We start from the raw sequence: 24,150 nt of genomic DNA on the forward strand, positions 1-24,150 counted from the left end.
AGTAATTAACGTCTAATATATTGCTTTCCTGCAATGTTAACTATCTTGAAGCACTTATTTTAACTGATATTATACACATTAATTATACTCTTATGTATGTAGATAGAATAAGAAATGTGCAGAATATGACAGTTTAATGGTGGAGGTACACACATATTGATAGATGTCTTGTAATGCACTGTTGAGGAACCTGTGACCCAAGTTTTTCATTCATTGCATAACTACACCGTAGTTGTGTATATGATATGTCAATAAACCTTTGAAAATCTTGAAAGGGATGTGCAAAATAGCCATAATATACAGTCTTTAATTAACTATTAGTAGACAATAACGAGTAATGAATATACTTTATTACTTGTTTCCATTCATGTCAATTGCAGATACATGTTTAGTCTTCTCAAGCACCAACTATCAAATATCTCTCCTGATTGTTGGCACTTGACAATCACCTTACCTGAATTTTACTCAGGTGTAACTAAAGTCTGATTTAAGGGTTGTTTATATATTTCACATAATTAATCAGAATCTGCAAAGTAACTCAAATAAATGCAGTGGAGTAAAAATACCAGGTTAACCTCTGAATTGTAGTGGAGTAGAATTACAAAGTAGCAATGAGCTGTCATGTGGGTATATATTAATGCTGCGCATTATGGACACAAGTGATTTTCACCCATTTATTAATTATATGTTTTACATTTGATAAGAGCAATGTGTTTAATACTGGCAACTTCTAATTGTGGGAAAAACGAAAACGTTCAGTAGAGACGTCCCATAGAACATTTTGCGAAACACAATAGCCAGCATGTGTAGTTCTGGGAGGGTGTTCGATTCCAGTTTTGGATAATCTGGCGTGGTTTCGTTCCATTTCACACAGCTGTTTGACGCTCTGCGTAAGGACTCCTAAACGATAGCTGGGGATTATGGGTAGTGTAGTGTCTTCGGCCATCCTAAACTCAGAAATGTTGACAATCGCAATGATGCTCGAAATGTCCCTTATAGGCCTACGTCTGTTTCCGGTTCTTTTTATTTTGAAATTCAGTTCCTGACGGACACCAAAAAAGCCAGAGATTATGGAATTAAACCAATAAATAAAAGCAAGGATAATTGTGTGTTATTGGTGAGTAAATAACAGTGTGTTATTTTGAAAAGAATAACAAATTAGAAGGAAAGAAATATTTAAAAATACAGATTTCAGTATCCTGAGGCTCTGAGCCCCATTTATTTTCCTCACAGACGGCAACAAAAGTCCGAAATTATACGATTTAAAATAAAAGCAATAATTGTGGCTTGATATTGAGTAAGAACATGTTTTTATGAACCACACAGCTTCCGGTCTTCCACGACCCGACCGGAGAAAAAGACGTGCTGCAGCCTGCAGGCACGAAACACGTTACCAGTAGAAATACATTGCTTTTAAAATCGTGCTGTACAACACGAAAAAAAGGGGCAAATCGTGATGGTGAACACGAATCAATAGATTAAAAATCGTGTTGGTGAACACGAAATGCCGTGAGACTGGGTTGGTATTGTCTGATCCCTCTCTCTGTGTTTTTCCTCCCTGTCGTTAGTTTCCCTGGTGTGTCTAATTGTCTGATTGTGTTCACCTGTCACCCTTGTGTTTCTCCTCCCCTGCCCGGCTGTTTCTCGTCTTGTGATTACCCCTCCCTGTATTTAGTCTTGTCTCTTCCTGTGTTCAGTGTTGGTTCGTCTTTTGTTTGTGACTGAGTTCACCGGTGAGTCTTCTGTTTTGTCCAAGTTATTATTTTATCCTTGAAATAAAGGCAATATCAGTGTAATCTGTATTTGGGTCCTGCTGGCTTCACCCACCGTAACAGTACGAACCAACCAAGGATGGGCCCAGCAGATCCTTTTGAGCTGGAATTACTCAGTGTTTCCTTTTCTTTGGCTGGCTGCTCTGATAAGTGGAGGGTGAAGGAGTTGGTACTACTTTTCTCCGCGCCGTTCCTAATGAGCTTGCTTTAAAAGAAGAAGCACTCAAAACAACCAGGACGAGGGTTAAACAAAAATCTGTTTTAATCATAAAAGGTAATAATGCAATACCATATAATACATTACCATACAAAGCCATATCATATGAGTAATGTCAGGAGTATGCCTACTCCTGGCCTTGTTCACGGGCTGCCCCGACCTCCCGGTCCGGGCCGCGAGAGAAGAGAGGACGAAGCAACAAGTTGCACGTCCCAAAACCAACAGAAAGGGGTGGAGTTTCATTTACCAACACGCTGTCTCACAGGGAATCAGCGCGGGCAGCTATGAAAGCCACAGGTGTTGGGAAGGCCTGCAGGATGCACCTCATTAAAATCAGGGGAAATGTTCCTCCCAATTTGCAAAGCCTATCGATGGTTTAACCCAGAAAAACATTCTAAGGGATAATCTTTACACTCAAAACAGAAATCTCCATTAATTCTGCATCTTCCTTCTTCACAAATAGCTTAAAACACCCTTTTGATAAACAGGTAAAAAGTCAAAGAAAAAGACTATTGCGCTAATCTACTTTTAAGAAAAAGGGAACATTGTTTCAGGAATCTATAAAAAAACCTCTATATTTGAGAGGAAAAATGTACCTTTTGTTCCTTCAACTATTAACACACAGGAATGTATAAACCCACACATATACTATTAAAGATATGTAGACTTCCCTGAAACATGGCCTGCTAGAGATCTTAAGCAGAATATACTCTCCCCCACCTAGCACCCTGTCCTGCATACCTCCACCTCCCCCACATGGCAATAAAACCCAGTTTACTCTTAACAGCCCTTTGTCTATCGCCATTTTAGTCCTCACATTTATGAAAGGATAAAACAGAGAATTCACTATAAAACACAAACACAGGTATTGTTTGAACAGTATTCACTTAACTGCTACTATTGATAATTACCAGAGAAACTCAAGGGACCTCTTTTAATATCTGGAAATTGCAACAAGACTTTCTGCCATTTCAAATGTAACACACTTCTTCGGTACAATATCTCACATCAATTTCCACAAGGGGAGCATCCGGAGTTCAGCAGCGAGAGGTTGCTCTGGCTGAGGCGCACCAGATGGCTATGGAGAAACCTGGTTTAGTGAAATTCTTACCTGGCTGGATTTTGCACTACCTCTCGTTGTGTGATTCCCGGCCTACTAACCCCAGGCATGTTATGGCGCGTTTCCACTGCGCGTTTTCGCTCGGCCTCGCTCGGCCTGGTTAGGCCTGGTTAGGCCTTATTAAGCCCGGCTCACTTTAATGCTGCGATTGCATTACAGTTTAGGAACTGGGGTAGTTACTATAGTAACGCAGTGTAGGCGGAGCCGTGACGTCATCTTCAATGAGCGCCCCAAAAAACAACACAGCGGTTAGCTCTTAGCACTCAGAGCTCACAGCTCCTCATATCTGTTCAGAAACTAGACAAAAGTTAAACAAGTATAAACCACAGACTGCCTGTGCTGGTTTATTTATGTCTGTATAGGCCGTTGTTGTGAGTGTGGACGGTCGGAGCATATATAACGTTAGCTTAGAAAAAGGGTTTTTCGCCTGCCGTCTGTCTGCAGACTTGTCAAAGCATTAATTCATGGTTTTTACTAACCGGTATCAGTATGTTGTTACTTCGGCATCATTTTGAAACGTGTATTGCAATTAAATCACGGTCAAATATGTTCATCTTGTTGTAGTTGTAGCCCCCTTGCCAGCGATTCTCTCTCTAGTTTAGCATACTCAGCCCGACTCAGCCTGGTTGTTCCTGGCCCGAGAACCACGATTTAGTCGGGCCAGAAAAAAGGTGAAAAAGTAGCCCCGGGCCAAAACTAGGCCAAGTGGAAACGCAACCAAAAACAGGCCCCGCATGGCTCGGCACGCTTAAAGCGAGCTACCCGCTGCAGTGGAAACGCGCCATTAGCTCCCTGACTCCCAATTCCCAACCTGGCACCATACGCCTCGGTGGGTTCCGTCTGGAGTCAACCCGTGCTTCTGCCCCAGTTCCTGCTCCTGTCCAGGAGTCGTTTTCTGGAACTCGTCTGGCTTTTGGAGGTCCACGGAGCCTTCAGGTGGCTTCTAAGAGAAGGAGTCGCAAGTCCAGGCTAGCAAACCGAGCCCCAAGAGCCATGATTCCGGTCCCAGTTCTGGCCCCAGTGGCCATGGTTCCATGCTCCAGTGCCTGCCCACACAGCCATGGTTCCGGCCCCAGCAGCCATGGTTCTGGCTTCAGTACCGGCCCCAGTAGCCATGGTCCCGACTCCAGTTTCGGCTCCAGGACTGGCTTACCGGCCGATGCCAGCTCCCCGAGTCCTGTCGGCGTACCGACCGACTCGAGTCCCCTCTGGAGTTCCCTCTCGAATCTCTACTCAAATCCCTTCTCTAGTCCCTAATCTGGTGCCGTTGGAGGTTCCGCTGGGGGTCCTGCCAACTCTATGTCCTGTCCCGTTGGGGGTCCCCCGACTACTCTTCTGCCGGGGGTCCTGCCAACCCTATGTCCTGTGCCGTTGGAGGTTCCGCTGGGGTTCCTGCCAGCTCCATGTCCTGTCCCGTTGGGGGTCCCGCCGCCACCTGCCTCGCCGGGGGTCCTGCCAACTCCCGGTCCTCTTCCGTGGGGGATCCTGCCGAAGCCTGTCCCACCGGTTCCTGCCCGGCCTCCGGAGTTGTTCCGTTGCCGCCTGCTTCGTCCTCGAGCCCAGCCCCCTGACAGCTGTGATCTTCGCCTTCGAGCCCGGCCCCCTGACAGCCGTGATCTTCGCCCTCGAGCCCGGCCCCCTGAGAGCCGCGGTCTTCGCCCTCGAGCCCGGCCCCCTTCCTGCCGCTGCCTTCGCCCTCATGCTCGGCCCCCTGAGTTCGCCCGCTGTGGTCTTCGCCCCTCCATGGACTCTACCTTGCCCCGGGCCGTCCGCCCGAGACCCCCTCCATGGTCTCTGCCTTGCCCCCGGGCCGTCCGCCCGAGACCCCCTCCATGGTCTCTGCCTTGCCCCCGGGCCGTCCGCCCGAGACCCCCACCATGGACTCTGCCTTGCCCCCGGGCCGTCCGCCCGAGTTCCCTTCCTGGCCCTCCGCTGTGCTCCTGGGCTGTCAGCCCAAAACCCGTCCTCCAGACCCCCTCTACCCACCCTGTTGTCCTTGTGTTTCTCCTCCCCTGCCCGGCTGTTTCTCGTCTCGTGATTACCCCTCCCTGTATTTAGTCTCTTCCTGTGTTCAGTGTTGGTTCGTCTTTTGTTTGTGACTGAGATCACCGGTGAGTGTTCTGTTTTGTCCAAGTTATTATTTTATCCTTGAAATAAAGGCAATATCAGTATAATCTGCATTTGGGTCCTGCTGGCTTCACCCACCGTAACATTCCTGCCTGAAACACCTCCCTTGGACATCACTATTTAAAACTCGCGCTTCTATTGACTTGCGCTCCATTGAAAGGTTAAGGGGTGGGACATCTCGAGGCGGTTGACAATCACAACAGAGCCGGCCAGCTAACCAATCAGAGCAGACTGGGCTCTGGTTTCAGACAGAGGGTGAAAGGAAGGGCTGCAGTATGAGAAAAATAAAGAGCTTTTTGAACATTAAAGCATGGAAACATGTCACAGAGACACTAAATACAAATATGAACCTGAAAATGATCATTATAGGGACCTGTGTAAAATATTTCCGGTGAAACCAAAGACGGTCAGTTGGACAGCTGCAGTTGTGGTTTTCTGTGCTAATATTGAAAATGTAGCCTCGCTTTAGCTATACCATTTATACTACACGAGATAAAAGCTCATGAATATTGTATTTTGATCCTGCAGGATTTTGTGATTTGCTCTCTGCTTCATCAAAGCTAAAGCAGAAGCTGAAATAAGAGTGTGATATGATTAAAATAAACTGTTGAAGTGAAACCTTTTTTTCAACGGTACTTTTTGCAGCACTGACAGTTACAGTAAACTAAAAGGGAAAGCAAACATTTCTCCTCTGTGCACTTGTAGACTCTCTGGAGCCCGGGCGGTGCTGCAGCTTGAAGGCAGACGTTCAACATCCAACTATATCCGGCCCTGCCAAACCATCCGTGTAACTGGATGGGTCTGGTTTTCGTGTGTGTGTGATGGGTCATAATAACACGGTACGAATTTGGTGATAGTTTACAGTGAGATTTACTCACATACTTTGGCCATACTCGCTTAGCCCTACAAATGAACTGAGATTTCCACACAAATGATCTTTAGCAAGTGTGCAAAGCAATGTTGATTTAAAATAGCAATTTGAAGGTTGGATATTTGTAAACATTTTTTGTGTATATATTAATCATTTAAGATGTAAATTCATTCCAGTGTATTTGTAATACTTTCTGTAGTGTCATATATGTGTGCCCCCAATGACACACCATGAAATGTAATATCATTAATTAAAACTCTCTGTAATAGACCCAAACAGAAACACATGAATTATACACTGAACAAAAATATAAATGCAACACTTTTGTTTTTGCTCCCATTTTTCATGAGATGAACTCAAAGATCTACAACATTTTCTACATACACAAAATAACCATTTCTCTCAAATATTGTTCACAAATCTGAAAAAATCTGTGATAGTGAGCACTTCTCCTTTGCCGAGATAATCCATCCCACCTCACAGGTGTGGCATATCAAGATGCTGATGAGACAGCGTGATTATTGCACAGGTGTGCCTTAGGCTGGCCACAATAAAAGGCGAGTGTGCAATTGGCATGCTGACAGCAGGAATGTCCACCAGAGCTGTTGCCCGTGAATTGAATGTTCATTTCTCTACCATAAGCCGTCTCCAAAGGCGTTTCAGAGGATTTGGCAGTACATCCAACCGGCCTCACAACCGCAGACCACGTGTAACCACACCAGCCCAGGACCTCCACATCCAGCATGTTCACCTCCAAGATCGTCTGAGACCAGCCACTCGGACAGCTGCTGCAACAATCGGTTTGCATAACCAAAGAATTTCTGCACAAACTGTCAGAAACCGTCTCAGGGAAGCTCATCTGCATGCTCGTCGTCCTCATCGGGGTCTCGACCTGACTCCGGTTCGTCGTCGTAACTGACTTGAGTGGGCAAATGCTTACATTCAATGGCGTCTGGCAAGTTGGAGAGGTGTTCTCTTCACGGATGAATCCCGGTTTTCACTGTTCAGGGCAGATGGCAGACAGCGTGTGTGGGTGAGCGTTTTTCTGATGTCAATGTTGTGAATCGAGTGGCCCATGGTGGTGGTGGGGTTATGGTATGGACAGGCGTATGTTATGGACGACAAACACAGGTGCATTTTATTGATGGCATTGTGAATGCACAGAGATACCGTGACGAGATCCTGAGGCCCATTGTTGTGCCATTCATCCACGACCATCACCTCATGTTGCAGCATGATAATGCAGGCCCCATGTTGCAAGGATCTGTACACGATTCCTGGAGGCTGAAAACATCCCAGTTCTTGCATGGCCAGCATACTCACCGGACATGTCACCCATTGAGCATGTTTGGGATGCTCTGGATCGGCGTATACGACAGCGTGTTCCAGTTCCTGCCAATATCCAGCAACTTGGCACAGCCATTGAAGAGGAGTGGACCAACATTCCACAGGCCACAATCAACAACCTGATCAACTCTATGTGAAGGAGATGTGTTGCACTGTGTGAGGCAAATGGTGGTCACACCAGATACTGACTGGTTTTCGGACCCCCCCAGACCCCCCCAATAAAGCAAAACTGCACGTTTCAGAGTGGCCTTTTATTGTGGCCAGCCTAAGGCACACCTGTGCAATAATCATGCTGTCTAATCAGCATCTTGATATGCCACACCTGTGAGGTGGGATGGATTATCTCGGCAAAGGAGAAGTGCTCACTATCACAGATTTTTTCAGATTTGTGAACAATATTTGAGAGAAATGGTTATGTTGTGTATATAGAAAATGTTTTAGATCTTTGAGTTCATCTCATGAAAAATGGGAGCAAAAACAAAAGTGTTGCATTTATATTTTTGTTCAGTGTATATTGAAAGTTGTACAAAAGAAAAAAATAAATTATGTTAGTAAAGCAAGAAGATGTTTTCCTTCATAAGAATTTATTTTATTTCGAGAGCAGAACACTTTTAAAATTGGACATACTGTAACTGTAAGCCCATATCATCTTATAAAAAAAAGAAAAGAACCGTAGATCCGGCCCAACTCACAGTTGTTGTTAACTCTGATGAATGACTTCTGGGAAATTGAAGGCTTTACTATAAGCCTGTAGCTGCATGAAGTGTAGTACCATGTTCACCCTGTTGCTTTTGCCTGCAACATTTCATAATTTCTCTAAACACAAATGCTGGCTGCAGCATTTTGGACCTGTCGCTCTGGTTTATTGATGTTTTATTGAGGCAGGAAAAAAGGGCTTTGCAATAATCAAGCCGGGATGAAATGAAGGCATGGATAGCCATCTCCATTTCTGCATTTGATAGAACCCCCCTGAGCTTGACAATGTTCCTGAGATGGAAAAAACAGGTAGGCCTATACGGGTCAGGAGTTTGATATGCTTATAGTAGCATAGACTGATCGAAGGTAACACCAAGGTTTTTTATGTTTGCCCTTATGTTACCACTAAATGAACCCGGCTTGCTACCTTTAAGGTAGGGACACACCAAGCTGACACCAAATAACTGACACAGACGGACCCAACTGTTGTGTCGCCTCGCGTCCAAGCCCACAGGAAGTGCGCCGGACTCTGAGGAAAATATTCGTTGTGGTCAAACGGCGGTACTACACTTCCGTTTGGTTGCCAGGCCCGGAAACACTTTTTCCCATTGACTTACATGGGGAAATAGTGGTCTGTAAATCGTTGGATAATTTTTTTTAAACTAAATAAACTACCCAGTATGAACGTTTGTATAGCCCTTATTAAAAACATTCGGTCCTCAAGTTGTAAAAATGTGCTAATAACGTTATTCTGAGAGTTATTTTCCTCGGCATTATGAACACGCATCTAACCCACGGGACCTCGCCGCCCGGCACGTTCAAGTTACGTGTTCAGTACTACATGAGTTTGTCTTTACCCATGGATGCACAATAACAACGGACCCATATCGCCTTACTGCCAGCCCACGGAGCTGTAATAATGGATATATTGCACATGTTTGCTGTAATTCATCATTTGTAAAATATTATACTACATGGGCTGTATGATGTACATCTTGTATTAAATAAAGTTAATATTACCGACGTAGATTCACGTCCCTGTAGCTTCTTATTGCACTTGCAATATACAATTAAAGGAATTGAACGTAGCTGTTTGCTATTACTATAAAATACCACGCAGGGATAAGCCAGAGCGTACAACCTTTGCATGTGGGCACAACACGTTTTGACCCAGTTTGATTCATTAGCTATACCATATGATTGCCCGGGGAAGTCGTCATACATCAACAAAGATATATTTGTCAAAGCTCCAATCAAATTAACAGTTACAGTATATATATATATTACAGTATAATTGTATATGTATACTTATATATATATATATGTATATAGCCTGTGTTGTATATTTGTACACACAAATGAACAACCTTTGTTGTCCCCCCCTTCCTGCCTGAAACACCTCCTTTGGACTTCTTGGTTTACTTCTGTAACATGGTGACATCACTATTTAAAACTTGCGCTTCTATTGGCTTGCGCTCCAACATATTGTACATGAAAGGTTAAGGGGCGGGACATCTCTAAGCGGTTGACCAATCACAACAGTGCCGGCCAGCTAACCAATCAGAGCAGACTGGGCTCTGGTTTCAGACAGAGGGTGAAAAGAAGTGCTGCAGCACAGGCAGTGTGAGAAAAATAAAGAGCTTTTTGAACATTAAAGCATGGAGACATGTCACAGTAGAGACACTACATAGAAATATGAACCTGAAAATGATCATTATAGGGACCTGTGTAAAATCTTTCCAGTGAAACCAAAGACGGTCAGTCGGACAGCTGCAGTCTGCTGCAGACTTTCTGTGTGTTTCTTTCAATCGTGGTTTTCTGTGCTAATATTGAAAATGTAGCCTCGCTTTAGCTAACTCAGTATACTATTTATACACATAAGATAAAAGCTCATCAATATTGTATTTTGATCCTGCAGGATTTTGTGATTTTTCAAAGGTACTTTTTGCAGCACCAACAGTTAAAAGTGTTGAAGACCACAATAACACACACACACACACACACACACACACACACACACACACACACACACACACACACACACACACACACACACACACACACACACACACACACACACACACCACACACACACACACACACACACACACACACACACACACACACACACACACACACACACACACACACACACACACACACACACACACACACACACACACACACGGTTCCGGCCCCTGCAGTAGTACTTGGTTCAGCGTGTTTGTTGGTATGCTTTAGCAAGTGATACAACATGTTAGTCAGGAAGCAAATCACTTTGGAAAATGGTATAAATTATGGCAAGAGTTTTAAATGTTCAAATCATCCTGAGGACGACATGAATGTGATTTCAAATTCATGGAAATCCTTTTTCAAAAACTAAAAAGACATTTCGGCCAGTTCTGTTTCAAACGTTGTATGGCACAGTTGACCTTCCTGTATCTTGTTATTGCTTTAAATTACACAAATCAATAATCTCCCTAAAGTATAAACGTAATTCAGTCAGACAACATGTTTATTAGAAGCCGCATATAGTTGAGTTTGGCGTCTAGGCTCGGGCCTCATCACTCCACAGATTTACATAGCACGATATTTCTGCTAATTATCCAAACTTTTTCAGGATGATTACATATTATACATTTACAAAACAAAATGTATAGAAAAGAATGAGAGTTGCAATATGTTAAAAAATACATTAAATTTCCCTGATTTACTTTTGCTTTTTGTCTCAATGAGTATATTATTCTTTAAATATGTATTGTTTTACAATAACATTATTGTTATATTTGTTTATACTATAATATTATAGTATACATTTATAATTTACTATGCAAATCTGCAACCGTTTTATTAACTTGTTTGTGTTTAGGATCAACATTAGATTTGATCCGCAGGCTGCAGGATGTTTTGTAAAACACACACAAATAATGAGTGAAAAACATTGCTCGAGTGTCAGAGAAGTTTATTTCAACCAACAATGATGAAGTTGATTGGAAGACAGAACGTTGTTGGCAGGAAAAGGAACAATCACACTGTATTTTCAATTAATTGTCTTTACGGTCTACCATAACTTCAAACTCAAGGCCGAACAGAGAAGCGCTCACTTTACGGCCCAAGGTGAAGCCTGATCCCTGCACCTTGGCCTCTAAACCATCAGCACTAACACCAACACCGGTGTCTGCTGACAGACCGACGGTATCTTTCAAAGGACCAGCAGAGGCTGAAGCACTGCCCAGGTCTGCTGTGACGAAGCCATCGCCTTTACCAGGCCCTTCTGCTCTGCTGCTGGGCCCTTTGGTTTGAAACACAACATCAGATTTTGCAAGAAAAAAGAAAAGTACAGATGCTATTTTAGTCTACTTTCGCCCACACATATTTTCTTCGTCTTTCTTTTTATCTAAATGTGTTTTTTCTTTCAGAATTTTGACTTCATTCTCATAGGGTTACAACATTATCACAAAACATCAACACGTAACAACACTTTACTCCTGAAATATCATCTCCCTGTTATCAACTTATTTAGAGACAAGTATATATTTACTTTTAAACACATTTTTGACTTTGAAAGCTTCAAATCAATAGAATAGACCTAATAATGTAATGTCTCCCATGATATGCAATGTTTAACTAAACAAAACATTAATACTGAATACAGTTTATACCTGCATTTACTGTACATACGTATTCCTCTAGACAATAATTGCTTACCTGACATCCTTGGGTTAGATTTTATACTCTGAAAGAAAAGGGAACATTTTGGCGGCAGATTAGAGATAGTGTTTCTCTGTGGGAACTATCTCAAACATAAATGTAATTTAAAAAAACAAGATGCAAAAAACATTTATTATTCTGTACTGTAATTAGATGCAGCAGAAGGATACATTATTGACACTGCACCATTTGTTTTTTAGTGTGATAAACAAATCCTACCACAAAGCATGTATACATTTCATTTGCATAATAAACTTTACTAAATAGATAATTTACCTGAAGGAGGCTGCTCGATGTGAAGGAGCTCTGCGTCAACGAGTGAGCAAGAAGTGAACTGAGAGCATGCAACTAATGTCTTTATAAAGAGCTCAAACTGAAAGTGTGTTGACATTAGGTGGGTGGGGTCATAATTAACCGTCCACCATCCGAAACACAGATATCAAACATATTGAAAAAGATAAGTGCATAAAAACAGATAGCAAACAGCCATAGTATGACTCCTGAAAACACAATGTAGGGTTTTAAAGCAATAGCCCAACTGACCTTCCTATATTTAGTTTTGCCTATAATAAAATGAGTCTATTGTGTAACAGAAAGCAAAAGAGAAAAAAAACAGCTTCAGAGTACATTTTTATGATCTTCTAAACGGGTGGATTTATGTGTTCAATGTTCAATGATTTTCTTAACAAAGACACACAACATATTTTGTTAAACAAATCGAACTATTTATATAGTTAATATATTTATAGCACCCATGGTCATCATTTTCTCCTGAGTGTATAAAAAGGAAAAGCTGAATAACCTTTTCTAGTGCATTATAGAGAACATTGACTTTCATGTATTCGTTTTTATTTTAGTACTTTTTTGTAATTATCTTTCAAATTGAAGACATCAAGACTTCTCTCCCACACACAGAGGAGGTGCTACATACTAATATGAACATGACAATGATCATTTTAAGGACCTAAACATATTTCAGTGAAACCAAACACGGTCAGTCGGACAGCTGCAGTCTGCTGCAGACTTTCTGTTTTTCTTTCAATTGTGGTTTTTGTGCTAATATTGAAAATGTAGCCTCGCTTAAGCTAACTCAGTATAACATTCATACTACACATCAGATAAAAGCTCATGAATATGTATTTTGATTCTACATTTCGGCTAGTTCTGTTTCAGATGTTGTATGGCACAGTTGACCTTTCTCTATCTTGTTATTTCTTTAAATAACACAAATCAATAACCTCACTAAAGTATAAACGTAAAAATGAAACTCTATATAACAGTTTCATAATGACCGCATTGGCTGAGGAGTTAACTGATAACATGTTCTGGACAAAATCGTGCCATTAAAAAAAGGAATAAAATGAATTTTATTTTAAAATAAAAACCCACAAGACAGTCATGACTTTTTCATAAACCGAATAACTTTTTAAATGAATGTTAAGGAACATTATTTTCATGTATTCATTGATTATCTTTTAATTGTCATAATGTGGTCTAAACACAAAGGTGAGCTGATGGAAATGTCATCAGATTTACTGAAATGTGTTCCTAAACTGTAGTGTCAGACTTCTTAAAAGTACAATTATTCAAAACATAAAATCATTCAGATTTACAAGTACATTTTGATGCTGAAATCAGGACTTTTACTTGTGTCGGAGTATATTAAGACCATCAAATATGTACTTTTACTCAAGCAAAGGAGCCGAGTACTTCTTCAATCACTGACTGTACTGGTACTGACATGTACTTTACTTGAGTGAAGACTGAATATGAAGACATTTGCTTCTTTAAAGCTGGACGTTTTTTCAAAGCAATATTAACTAGATATAGAAGTAAAAAATCTGTACATTTGACATAGATACCTATTCGACAGGCACATGTATTACATGTCAAAGTCTCTTGGGCCGATTGTCTAAACAGAAAACATGACACAGTTTGATCTTAATGTTCCCTTTATGTTTGAGTGACAGCTTCCTCCACAGTGCCTGATAGAGGTCTCACTTGATGTCACTGATGGAAAGATTTGAACAGTATAAATGTAATCACAAAAGTGACCATGAGTTTTGCACGGCACGATTGACCTTTCTCTATCTTGTTATTTCTTTAAATAACACAAATCAATAATCTCACTGAAGTATAGACGTAAAAATGAAACTCCATATAACAGTTTAATAATGACCGCGTTGGCTGAGGAGTTAACTGATAACAAATTATCCGGATAAAATCGTGCCATTAAAAAAAAGGAATACAATGAATTTTATTTTAAAAATAAAAACCCACAAGACAGTCATGACTTTTTGACAAACCGAATAACTTAACCTTTTTACATGAATATTAAGGAATTTTTGTTTTATGTATTCATGAATTATCTTTTAATTGTCAGACATGTAAAGGAAAGGTGTAATTTATTGTTGCATGACGTTGACTAAAGCCATTGACTGTTGACCTTTGATTTTATCCCTCATTCCACGAGGAGCTAATAAACAAAGTCAGAAGCTTATTCAGTGAGAATAAAACGTGTTGACCATAAAACCTTTTTGAAACATGTTTATGGAAGGGCGTTTAAAATATACCTTATACAGTCCTGACAGTTGTTGATAACTCAGATTAATGACTTCTGGGAAATTGAAGGCTTTACTTTAAGCCTGTAGCTGCATGAAGTGCAGTACCATGTTCACCCTGTTGCTTTTGCTTGCTCTAAACACAAAGGTTAGCTGATGGAAATGTCATCAGTTTTGCAGAAATGTGTTCCTAAACTGTAGTGTCAGACTTCTTAAAAGTACATTTATTCAAAACATAAAACCATTCAGATTCAAGTTTTACTTTTTATACTATACTATAAGTACATTTTGATGCTGAAATCAGGACTTTTATTATATTATTATTATTATTATATTAAGACCATAACATATGTACTTTTACTCAAGCAAAGGAGCCGAGTACTTCTTCCAACACTGACTCTACTGGTACTGACATGTACTTTACTTGAGTGAAGACTGAATATGAAGACATTTGCTTCTTTTAAGCTGGACGTTTTTTCAAAGCAATATTAACTATAAATATAAATAACAAATCTGTACATTTCACATAGATGTACCTGTTAGGGAAATAATTGACCTAGACACCTAGATATGACGTACAGGACCAACCCTGACGTCTGTTTATCTCCTTTAAGGACATAGGCTGCTTCAGCCATAATGTTATTGTTCCCATTCTGTGACCGGTCAACACAGCCTGTCCTCCTACAAAAAACGACCATATAGGTCGATTGTTCAGCAGCTAAATACGACCCAGAGACACGTTTTAAAGTGTAGCGCCTCTAGTGGTCGTGTAAGAAACAACATGCTCCTGTCGATTGCAAACGCTCCGGAGGGTCGTTTATTCACAAATAACCCTCTCTGGAAAATCCTAAATTGTGGAATAGTTTGGCCATTAAAATGCTTTTTTATTAGATTTCTAGCGAGAAGTGTATATTGTACTTTTATAATCCACGTCCAGTGGATGTGTAGGATCTACAGTTTGATAGATATACGAAGATGATTTGAGGTCTCGCCAGGAGAACGTGGACTGTATATGGGGCAACTTCCATGTAAAGTTAGCGTGGGTGAAAACATTTCAGCTGCAACATTAGCTTGTTGATAAACTTGGGATATGAGATATTTGTGTAGCCATTCGTGGTGAAGGCATCTGTGCTATTGTATGCATTATTTTTGACCCAACATTTCTACAGGCATGGCAGAATATGGCACTATTTTCACATATTCTAGCCCTTGTCTATTTGTATACCACGAGCTGCAAAATGACCACCTAACCCCACTGTACAGGCGGGTACTTGTTTAGATTTACCTGAGCAGGCTCTGTTTTGCTGTGGTATCCTGGCACCTGCGGGCCGCAGAGGGGCGGCGTAGTTTCGGGCAACGAAGAGTGCTGCTCCGGGGTTGAGGGCGGCGAGTCAGGCGGGAGTAAGCTAGTGTCCACAACGGAGGGTAACGTGATGTTCCCATCTGACCTGTTGCTGCAGTCTGCAGTAGATGCAGTGTTGCTGGCGTTTAGTGATGGTTGCTTTAACCATTTTCGTATAAATGATTATCCACAGATGTGTGTCACTGCTGTGGAAGCACTTTGGAAATGATGCACGCGCAGCGGAGCAGGTCACGCGCAGCTGATACAATTTGTTGTTAGTATTTTTCGCTCCGTTCTCTTTGTGGAATAGAGGGTGAATAACATTCAACTGCCCCGAAGATCCCGACGCGAAGCCTGAAGGGTAAACACCAGGTTTACTAATCTACCCGCACAATTTATCTCTGGTGTCGGAATGTCTCGCTATGTTAGTACATTGTTAAAAAACAAAACACCATTTAATTTCGGGTTAAAATGTGTTGTAACTGCGTTACTGAGCATTGTAACGGGTAATATATTACCCACATTTCATTAGTAATGCGTTACATTACTTCGTTACAGCAAAAAGTAATATATTACTGTAACTGCGTTACTTTTGTAACGCGTTACACCCAACACTGCTTAAAGGACAGAAACAACTTTGTTTCTATAGGTAAATACACATCTGAGTTGACAAATATGACATGTGGGGTTCCTCAAGGCTCCATCTTGGGGCCTCTTCTCTTTAACGTCTACATGCTACCACTGGCTCAGATAATGAAAAACAACAAAATAAGTTATCATAGCTATGCGGATGACACACACATTTACACAACCATTTCACCAGGAGACTATTCTCCAGTTAAAACACTGAGTAAGTGCATTGAACAAATCAATGACTGGATGTGTCAGAACTTTCTCCAATTAAACAAAGACAAAACTGAGGTAATGGTTTTTGGAGCCAAGGCAGAACGTATAAAGGTTAGCGCTGAGCTTCAGCCTGCAATGTTCAAAACAACAGATAAAGCCAGAAATCGAGGTGTAGTCATGGACTCTGACCTGAGTTTCAACAGTCACATTAAAACAGTTACTAAATCAGCCTACTATCACCTAAAGAACATATCTAGGATTAAAAGACTAATGTCACAGCAGGATTTGGAAAAACTTGTCCATGCCTTTATCTTCAGTAGACTCGACTACTGCAATGGTGTCTTCACAGGTCTCACTAAAAAATCTATTAGAAAGCTGCAGCTGATTCAGAACGCCGCTGCTCGAGTCCTCACTGACACTAAGAAAGTGGATCACATCACTCCTGTTCTGAAGTCTTTACACTGGCTTCCTGTGTGTCAAAGAATAGATTTCAAAATACTGCTGCTGGTTTATGAATGGTTTTTTAATGGTTTAGGACCAAAATACATTTCTGATCTTCTGCTAAATTATGAACCTTCCAGATCTCTCAGGTCTTCAGGGACTGGTCAGCTTTCTGTCCCCAGAGTCAGAACTAAACATGGTAAAGCAGCATTCAGTTATTATGCTTCAAATATCTGGAACAAACTCCCAGAAACCTGCAGGTCCGCTGCAACTCTGACTACTTTTAAATCCAGGCTGAAGACTTTTCTTTTTGTCGCTGCTTTTAATTGAAACTGAGCCAATGTGTTCATCAGTAAAGTGGCACTTCTGTGTGAACTATTCATATCTTAAACGGCACTGTAACTTTTTATTCATGTACTTTTTATTCATGTATTTTTTCTTTTAATGTTTCTTTTATTATCTTTTACCGTTTTTAAAATGCCTAAAAGGCAGAGGCAGGAAGAGCTGGCAGCTTAAATAGAGCGGCATGTTTAGGAGAATGTGTTTGGTTGGTTGTTAGAGGGACGAGGTGCGTCACGTGTTAATGTATCATTGGTGCTCGAGTTGACTGCCTGAACTAGCTCGCAGGCTTCGTCCCATTAAAGTCAAAGCTTATCATCAGCGTTTGTTTCTCAGTATAACCCGTTGCCTTCTTAAGAAACAGGAACCAGTGCAGGGTGGAATTATTTATAAAGCCACACACGCCAGCCACGCCAAGTTCAGATGTGTGAACAGAGAGAACTTCCATATTGAAAGAAAGGAGATAAACTTTTCAAATGAAGCAGCTCCCATGATGAAATTATGATCATTTGACAAGTAAACTTGAATGGTATAAACTTTTCTTTGTTATCTTGCAGACTGAAGAGGACCCGTGTAAACTCACCCGCTTTGAGGAGGATGTGTCCCTCCGTGCAGGGTCCTCGTCCCACAGCGCCCCCTGTGGTGATCCAGATAACGTCCTCTACTTCGTCCTTTGGGTACAAACGAGTTTGGACGGTTTGGACACGCAGAAGATGCTTTTTCTCAAATAATCCTATTTATTTTTTAAATATAAAATAAAAAGCAAGCGTCATGTTTGAAGCATCTTTTGGAAGTGTAATTATTTTTATTTATTTTATAAAGTACATTAGTGTTTGAACTAGAATAAATGAACACATGATATAGTAGTAGCCTATATACTGTACATCGATAATTTACAGAAGTGAAGCAATCCCTTAAGACATAAGAGAGGCAGCTTTAACCATCAGAGACTCAACCATGAACCTCGTCAGTGAGTTCACACACTTCATATTTCTATCAGTTTCTCTTATTTGACTGTTTTTCTTTATTCATTCACAGACGATCACTCAAAATATGCAGCAGATGGGAAACTCATGAGTGAACTCTGTTTGGTCTCACATCAGTCCAGTGTTGTTGGTTTATTTGATTAAACATGATGTTCAGAGTCTCTTCTCAAATGTAGGTCTTTACAACTACATTGTACTTTATAGGCTAAGGGGCGGGACATCTCGTAGCGGTTGACCAATCACAACAGAGCCGGCCAGCTATCAGAATCAGAATACCTTTATTAGTTCCACAGAGGGGACATTTACATTGTTACAGCAGAGAAGAGTCAAAGACAGCTTAATGTTACCTAAACATGCATACAAAAACATATTAAAGATAAAAAAACAGTTACACAATTTATAAAATACACATCCTGTAACAGTTCTGAGGATTTAGCGGCCAGGGATATATTGCACAGTTATTAACGACATATATATATATATATATATATATTGCACACAGTTGGTGGTTAACAAGAAGGAGTGTTATAAGTTATTATTGTTTGTGTGTGTGTGTCTGTGTGTTTGTGTGTGAGGGGGGGTCTACTAGGGGGTTTGTTGTGTGTGTAACCAATCAGAGCAGACTGGGCTCTGGTATCAGACAGAGGGTGAAAAGAGGTGCAGCAGCAGAAAAATAAAGAGCTGTTGGAACATTTAAGCATGGAGACATGTCACAGTAGAGGAACAAAATACAAATATGAACCTGAAAATGAACCCCTTTAAGATATAAACAAGTCTAGTTTTAATATAAATATATAAACTTGATTATAATGACATGCAGAGTAGAGTTTGTGGGGTGTGTTGGAGGAGGAGAATCTATCAGTAAAGAAGTAGAGCACTTCCTTTGTGGAGTCAGAAGTGAGAGACAGCGTTAAACCATTAGAGCCTCAAACATGAACGTCAGGCACACTTTGATCGGCTTCTTCTTCCTCAGTGAGTACATTAACTACATATTTATATCAGTCTCTCTTTTATTTTTAATTTATCTATTTTATATATTTATATTTGGTCGGTTAAAGTTTGCACTGCACTGTCTGGTGAGTGCATCGTCTCATATCAGTCCAAAAACATGTAGTTGGTTTCTGTGGATTAACACAGAGTCTATTTAAAAAAAGTAGTTCATTACAAATATGAGTTAGTCCCTGAAAATATAAACAAGCCTTTGTGTTTCAGCTCGACAATCTGCAATCAACCATTGTTCTTCTGTACTGCTTCTTTGGTTTTATAGTTGCTTCTTGCTTTGTTTAGTCTGTTGATTAGTAACGTCACTTTCTGTATCATCAGACCGGCGGTAGTTGAGTAATAACCACGAGTTGCAACCAAAATATATATTAGCAGTAATTTCAGTTCCTCAATGCCTTTCTTTCATTACTTACACTCACTAACCCACTTTGTTCATTGTATTAAAACCAGTAACAATGAAAAAATAAGCAAAATGCAGCACAGTATTAAATGAAACATTTTTGGCAACCAATAAAATAATAAGTAGGACTTTATTCACCCAAATGAATCTGACCCAGAGCTAATGAACATGTTGTAATCATGGGAGGGGTAAAAGTAGTAATAAGGGCACCATCTCTCCTCCATTTATAACAATTATAAATCACTTATAAGCAGTGTTGTGCTAGTTACTGAAAACCAGTAACTAGTTACCATTACTAGTTACTTCATTTCAAAAGTAACTCAGTTACTTTACTGATTACTTACACCAAAAAGTAATGCGTTACTGTGAAAAGTAACGTTTTAGTTACTTTAAAAAAAGGCTCCCATTATATTAATGCCCTTATAGCCTTAATTTCAGTACTGTTATTGCATTGGAGAATAATACAATCTATTGATCAACTTGACATGCATTATATGCAATATGGATAGCATCGATATTAGCTGGCTTTACATTTTTGTATATTCTTTCTCCAGGTAGTTGGAAAAAGTTTTCCGTCCCATATGCTGTGTGCCGCCCGGACATGCTATCATGCTAACTAGCTCCCTGAAAGCGGGTGACTCCACTGTAGCAATAGCCTGCATGTGTTCTACAACATACCGTGCAATGGCTTTATCGACTTTCCCCTGGCGAGCAGTCCCTTGGTTAAAATCCAGCCGCTGTTGCTTAGGTGCAGGTGGAGGTGGAGTGGCGTCGGCTGAGTCTCTGTGGTCTTAGCTACTAGCTTCGTCCCAGCATGTTGTGTTTGCAGATGTTTTAAGAGATGTGAATGACTGGTTTGGGCAGTAGATAGGCTCTTTGACCCGCCAGGACACGACTTACATTTAACTAAAACGTTCTTTTCTTTGTGCTCGACAAAAGTGAAATAGTGAGAATATCTCCAGGTGGAGAAACTAGACTTGAGCTCCGCCGCCGCCATGACAGTCTTGTTAGTAAACAACACAAACACGCCCACAGCCCGTCTCCGCATGTGACACAGGAAGTATCTAAGTACATTTACTCAAGTACAGTACTCATCTCTGTTCACCTGGCTGTTGACTATATAAATAAACTAACGCAGTAACGGAGTAACGCACCATGTAGTAACGGTAACTGAGTTACTGAATTTAAAAAGTAATGCGTTAGAGTACTAGTTACTGCCAAAAATAACGGCGTTACAGTAACGCGTTACTTTGTAACACGTTAATCCCAACACTGCTTATAAGAAATCATCATCACCATCCCTCCACGATTCATAATATAATTAACAGCTAAAATAAAACATTCTCAAATTTACTGTAGAATATTACATTTCATAATGTTAACAACATTTTTGGACAATCTAAAATATATTTAAATCTTGATCTTTGGAAATGTGAAGCAGTACATGTTGTTGATCAGACTGCAGTGTCTTAAAGGAATATATTAAATATTGATTGCTCATCTTTTCAACAGCACTGAGGGATGGAAACAGTGGGCTCACCAACGCACAAAAACTTGTCCGTACAGGAACTGAAGGAGCAAACATCACATTGAGATGCACCTTTACTTTCTCTGGAGGAAGGAAGATGTTCTGTAAGGGAAAATGTGAAGCAGGAAACATTCTGGTAGAAACGACCGGAGACTCAGAACAGAGAGGCTGATACAGCATCAGATATGTGGAAGGAACTTTTCTACGTGGTAAAACTCTGTATGTGAGCATCACAAAGCTGACCAAGTCTGACGCAGGACCGTACCAATGTGGTCTGGACAGATCTGTCTTCAACTTATACCAGGACATTGAGATCAGAGTTACAGATGGTGAGTCTCTGCTGGGAGTTTTGGATATAACTCTTCCCAGCTGCTGCTGTTTCAAATAACCGAATATGTTAGTGTTAGAGTTATATTAAGAGCTGCATATTTAAAAAAAAAATCCTTTAAAAGAATAAATATCTGATGAGCACCACAAACATTACAGCTATATTGTTGCACCAAACACATTATTTACCTTCTTGATTTAGCTTTAAAATGTGTAATGCTCTGATGCATTTTCAGATACATTTTATTTCAATGACGTCTTAGCGTTCTTTGTCCAATCAGTATCTGATTTGTGTTTCATTGTGTTTTATTTTTGTTTCACAGCTCCAGCCTCTTTAACATCAGCCCCATCAGCCTCCACACTGACCACCACTCAGAGTCTGAGCTCCGTACCTTCCTCAGCCTCCCCTGAACGCACCACGCAGCCTCAACAGGGACAGACAGCTCCGGATGGTCACGGTACTTTTAGTTTGTTGTTTGTGTTTATGGACCAGGAAGTATCAGAGAAAACAAAGTGTTCTCCTGCTCTCAGGTGTGGTGCTGTATGTGCGTCTGACTCTGGTCGTCATGGTCATCGCACTCTCAGCGTCTGTGCTGATATTCTGCAGGAAGAGGGCCAGGAAACCCAGAGGTGAGTTCACAGGAAACAAAGACATAACAAAAGCAATCGTTTGGAGCTAATCTTCTGAATGTGATGTCTTTTAGAAACTGCTGATGAAGCTGAGTATGTCAATGTCACAGAGGTGAGTTTGAGTTCATCTCAGCATTATTAATGTTTGTGCAAGCAGCTGATATTAATACAAACCTGTCCTCACTTCCTGCAGGCTGACAGAGAGTGTGAGGAGGTCAGAGAGGAGGACAGAGGGAGCAGATCTCCTCCTGTAGAGATGTCTGTTCTCTCCACTTCCCACTGCAGACACTTCTCAGAAGACAGTAAGCAACACGAGATATGACAGAAGCTTTGAGTTCAGAAAACAGTATCTTTGGACTTCAAACACTAACACAACTAGAGTCAGTCAGAGTTTAACATCAGTGTTTGTTTCTCAGTATAACCTGTTGCCTTCTTAAGAAACAGGAACCAGTGCAGGGTGGGGTTATTTTTAAAGCCACAAGCGATGATAACTCTTTTGAGAAGTAAGTTAAGATGTGTGAACACAGAGAAAGAACTTCCATATTTCAAAAAAGGAGATGAACATTTCACATGAAGCAGCTCCCAGGCTGAAACGATGATCATGTGAAAACACATGAAAGTAAACTTGAAAAGGTATCAACTTTTCTTTGTTATCTTGCAGACTGAAGAGGACCCGAGTAAACTCACCTGCTTTGAGGAGGATTTGTCCCTCCGTGCAGGGCCCTCGCCCCACAGCGCCCCCTGTGGTGATCCAGATAACGTCCTCTCCCTCGTCCTTTGGGTAGAAATGAGTTTGGACGGTTTGGCCACACAGAAGACGCTTTTTCTCCTCTCTATTCCTCCGTTACTTTACATCAGGTGTTGCTTCAACTCAATTAATTTGTAGGGTTTTAAATAGTAAACAAAAGCTATTTGGGTTTCACAGTCTACATTATTAATAATAATAATAAAGCTTAATTTATATAGCACTTTTCATACACCACTAGTGCTGCGTACCTGGACTCACATTCAGGTTCAGGTCCGGACTCAAGTCCAGAGGTTCAGGTTCAGGTCCGGACTTATAAGTCCGGACCTGAACCCATGGCTTGTGTCAAGTTGTGTGAGTAACTAAAGTGAACTTATTGTAAGCTAATTATAAATTTAAAATTAACAATAATCAACTCAAATTCAAACTCATCAGGTTTATTGTGCTCCCTTCCAACTTGTGTCTACATTTCTCTACAAAGTACAAATGTAGAAAAACACTTTTTGCCACTTAGTCTACAAATGACTTATGACAGCAACTACAGTGAACTACTACAAAGTTCAAACATTTATTTCATTTACCAAACTAAATTAACCAAACGGTCCCTGAGCTGACTGAGCCTAAATCCCTAAAACGTTGCTGAAAGGTAGAGTGTAGAGTAGACTATACGCATTACACTGTTACACACCTACTATACAGTATAGGCTACACTGTAGTGACTGTACAGTCAGAGTGTACTGTACTGTCTGTACACCATGTATTTTCTACAACTCTACATGTGTACATTATACAGTACATACTACATACATAGTGATGTACATACATACTGTTAGAAATTAAAATCAATGTTGATATGGCGTAATTTTGAATTAAATACACTATTTAATTTAAATCAGTTTTATTCTGAAAAAACCGGAAGTTCACACTATTAACTTAACTAATACTTTTATTCTGAACATTCTTCACTTCCGGTTAGCATTAGCATGTGGCGAGATGCTACGTTTTCAAACCGTGAATCGAAGGTGAAATGACATGTGATGTTGTACACTGAGCACGCTGGGATTAGCACTCATTTATTGACGCTGAATAACGTTTATCAGGGAATGTTTAAATAACCACAGACACCAGAATATACGTAAGTG

At 40.7% G+C, this 24,150-nt stretch overlaps 1 protein-coding gene and 1 long non-coding RNA gene across 3 annotated transcripts in view; one reads left to right on the forward strand and one right to left on the reverse strand.

Moving 5' to 3' along the window:
* LOC117449570 (3-hydroxyacyl-CoA dehydrogenase type-2-like) overlaps nucleotides 1–21,578 on the forward strand; it is a 99,833-nt gene extending 78,255 nt beyond the window's left edge. The window contains exons 4-6 of one of the 2 annotated variants that reach the window (XM_071203724.1): nucleotides 17,948–18,067; nucleotides 18,429–18,548; nucleotides 21,291–21,578. In XM_071203724.1, the coding sequence (XP_071059825.1) occupies nucleotides 17,948–18,067; nucleotides 18,429–18,467 (159 nt within the window). In that variant the 3' untranslated portion in view covers nucleotides 18,468–18,548; nucleotides 21,291–21,578. Of the gene's footprint in view, nucleotides 1–17,947; nucleotides 18,176–18,428; nucleotides 18,549–21,290 lie in introns of those variants that run through there. The other variant, XM_071203723.1, reaches the window with a different exon arrangement.
* LOC117449571 (uncharacterized) lies at nucleotides 11,096–12,219 on the reverse strand. The gene is made up of 3 exons (XR_004552492.1): nucleotides 12,138–12,219; nucleotides 11,859–11,886; nucleotides 11,096–11,442 (listed from the first exon to the last, which is right to left on the reverse strand). It is a non-coding gene; the product is annotated as an uncharacterized lncRNA (long non-coding RNA).
* Nucleotides 21,579–24,150: the final 2,572 nt, after the last annotated feature.

The sequence above is a fragment of the Pseudochaenichthys georgianus genome, chromosome 7 (assembly GCF_902827115.2).
Source record: "Pseudochaenichthys georgianus chromosome 7, fPseGeo1.2, whole genome shotgun sequence".
NCBI classification, from domain to species: domain Eukaryota; kingdom Metazoa; phylum Chordata; class Actinopteri; order Perciformes; family Channichthyidae; genus Pseudochaenichthys; species Pseudochaenichthys georgianus.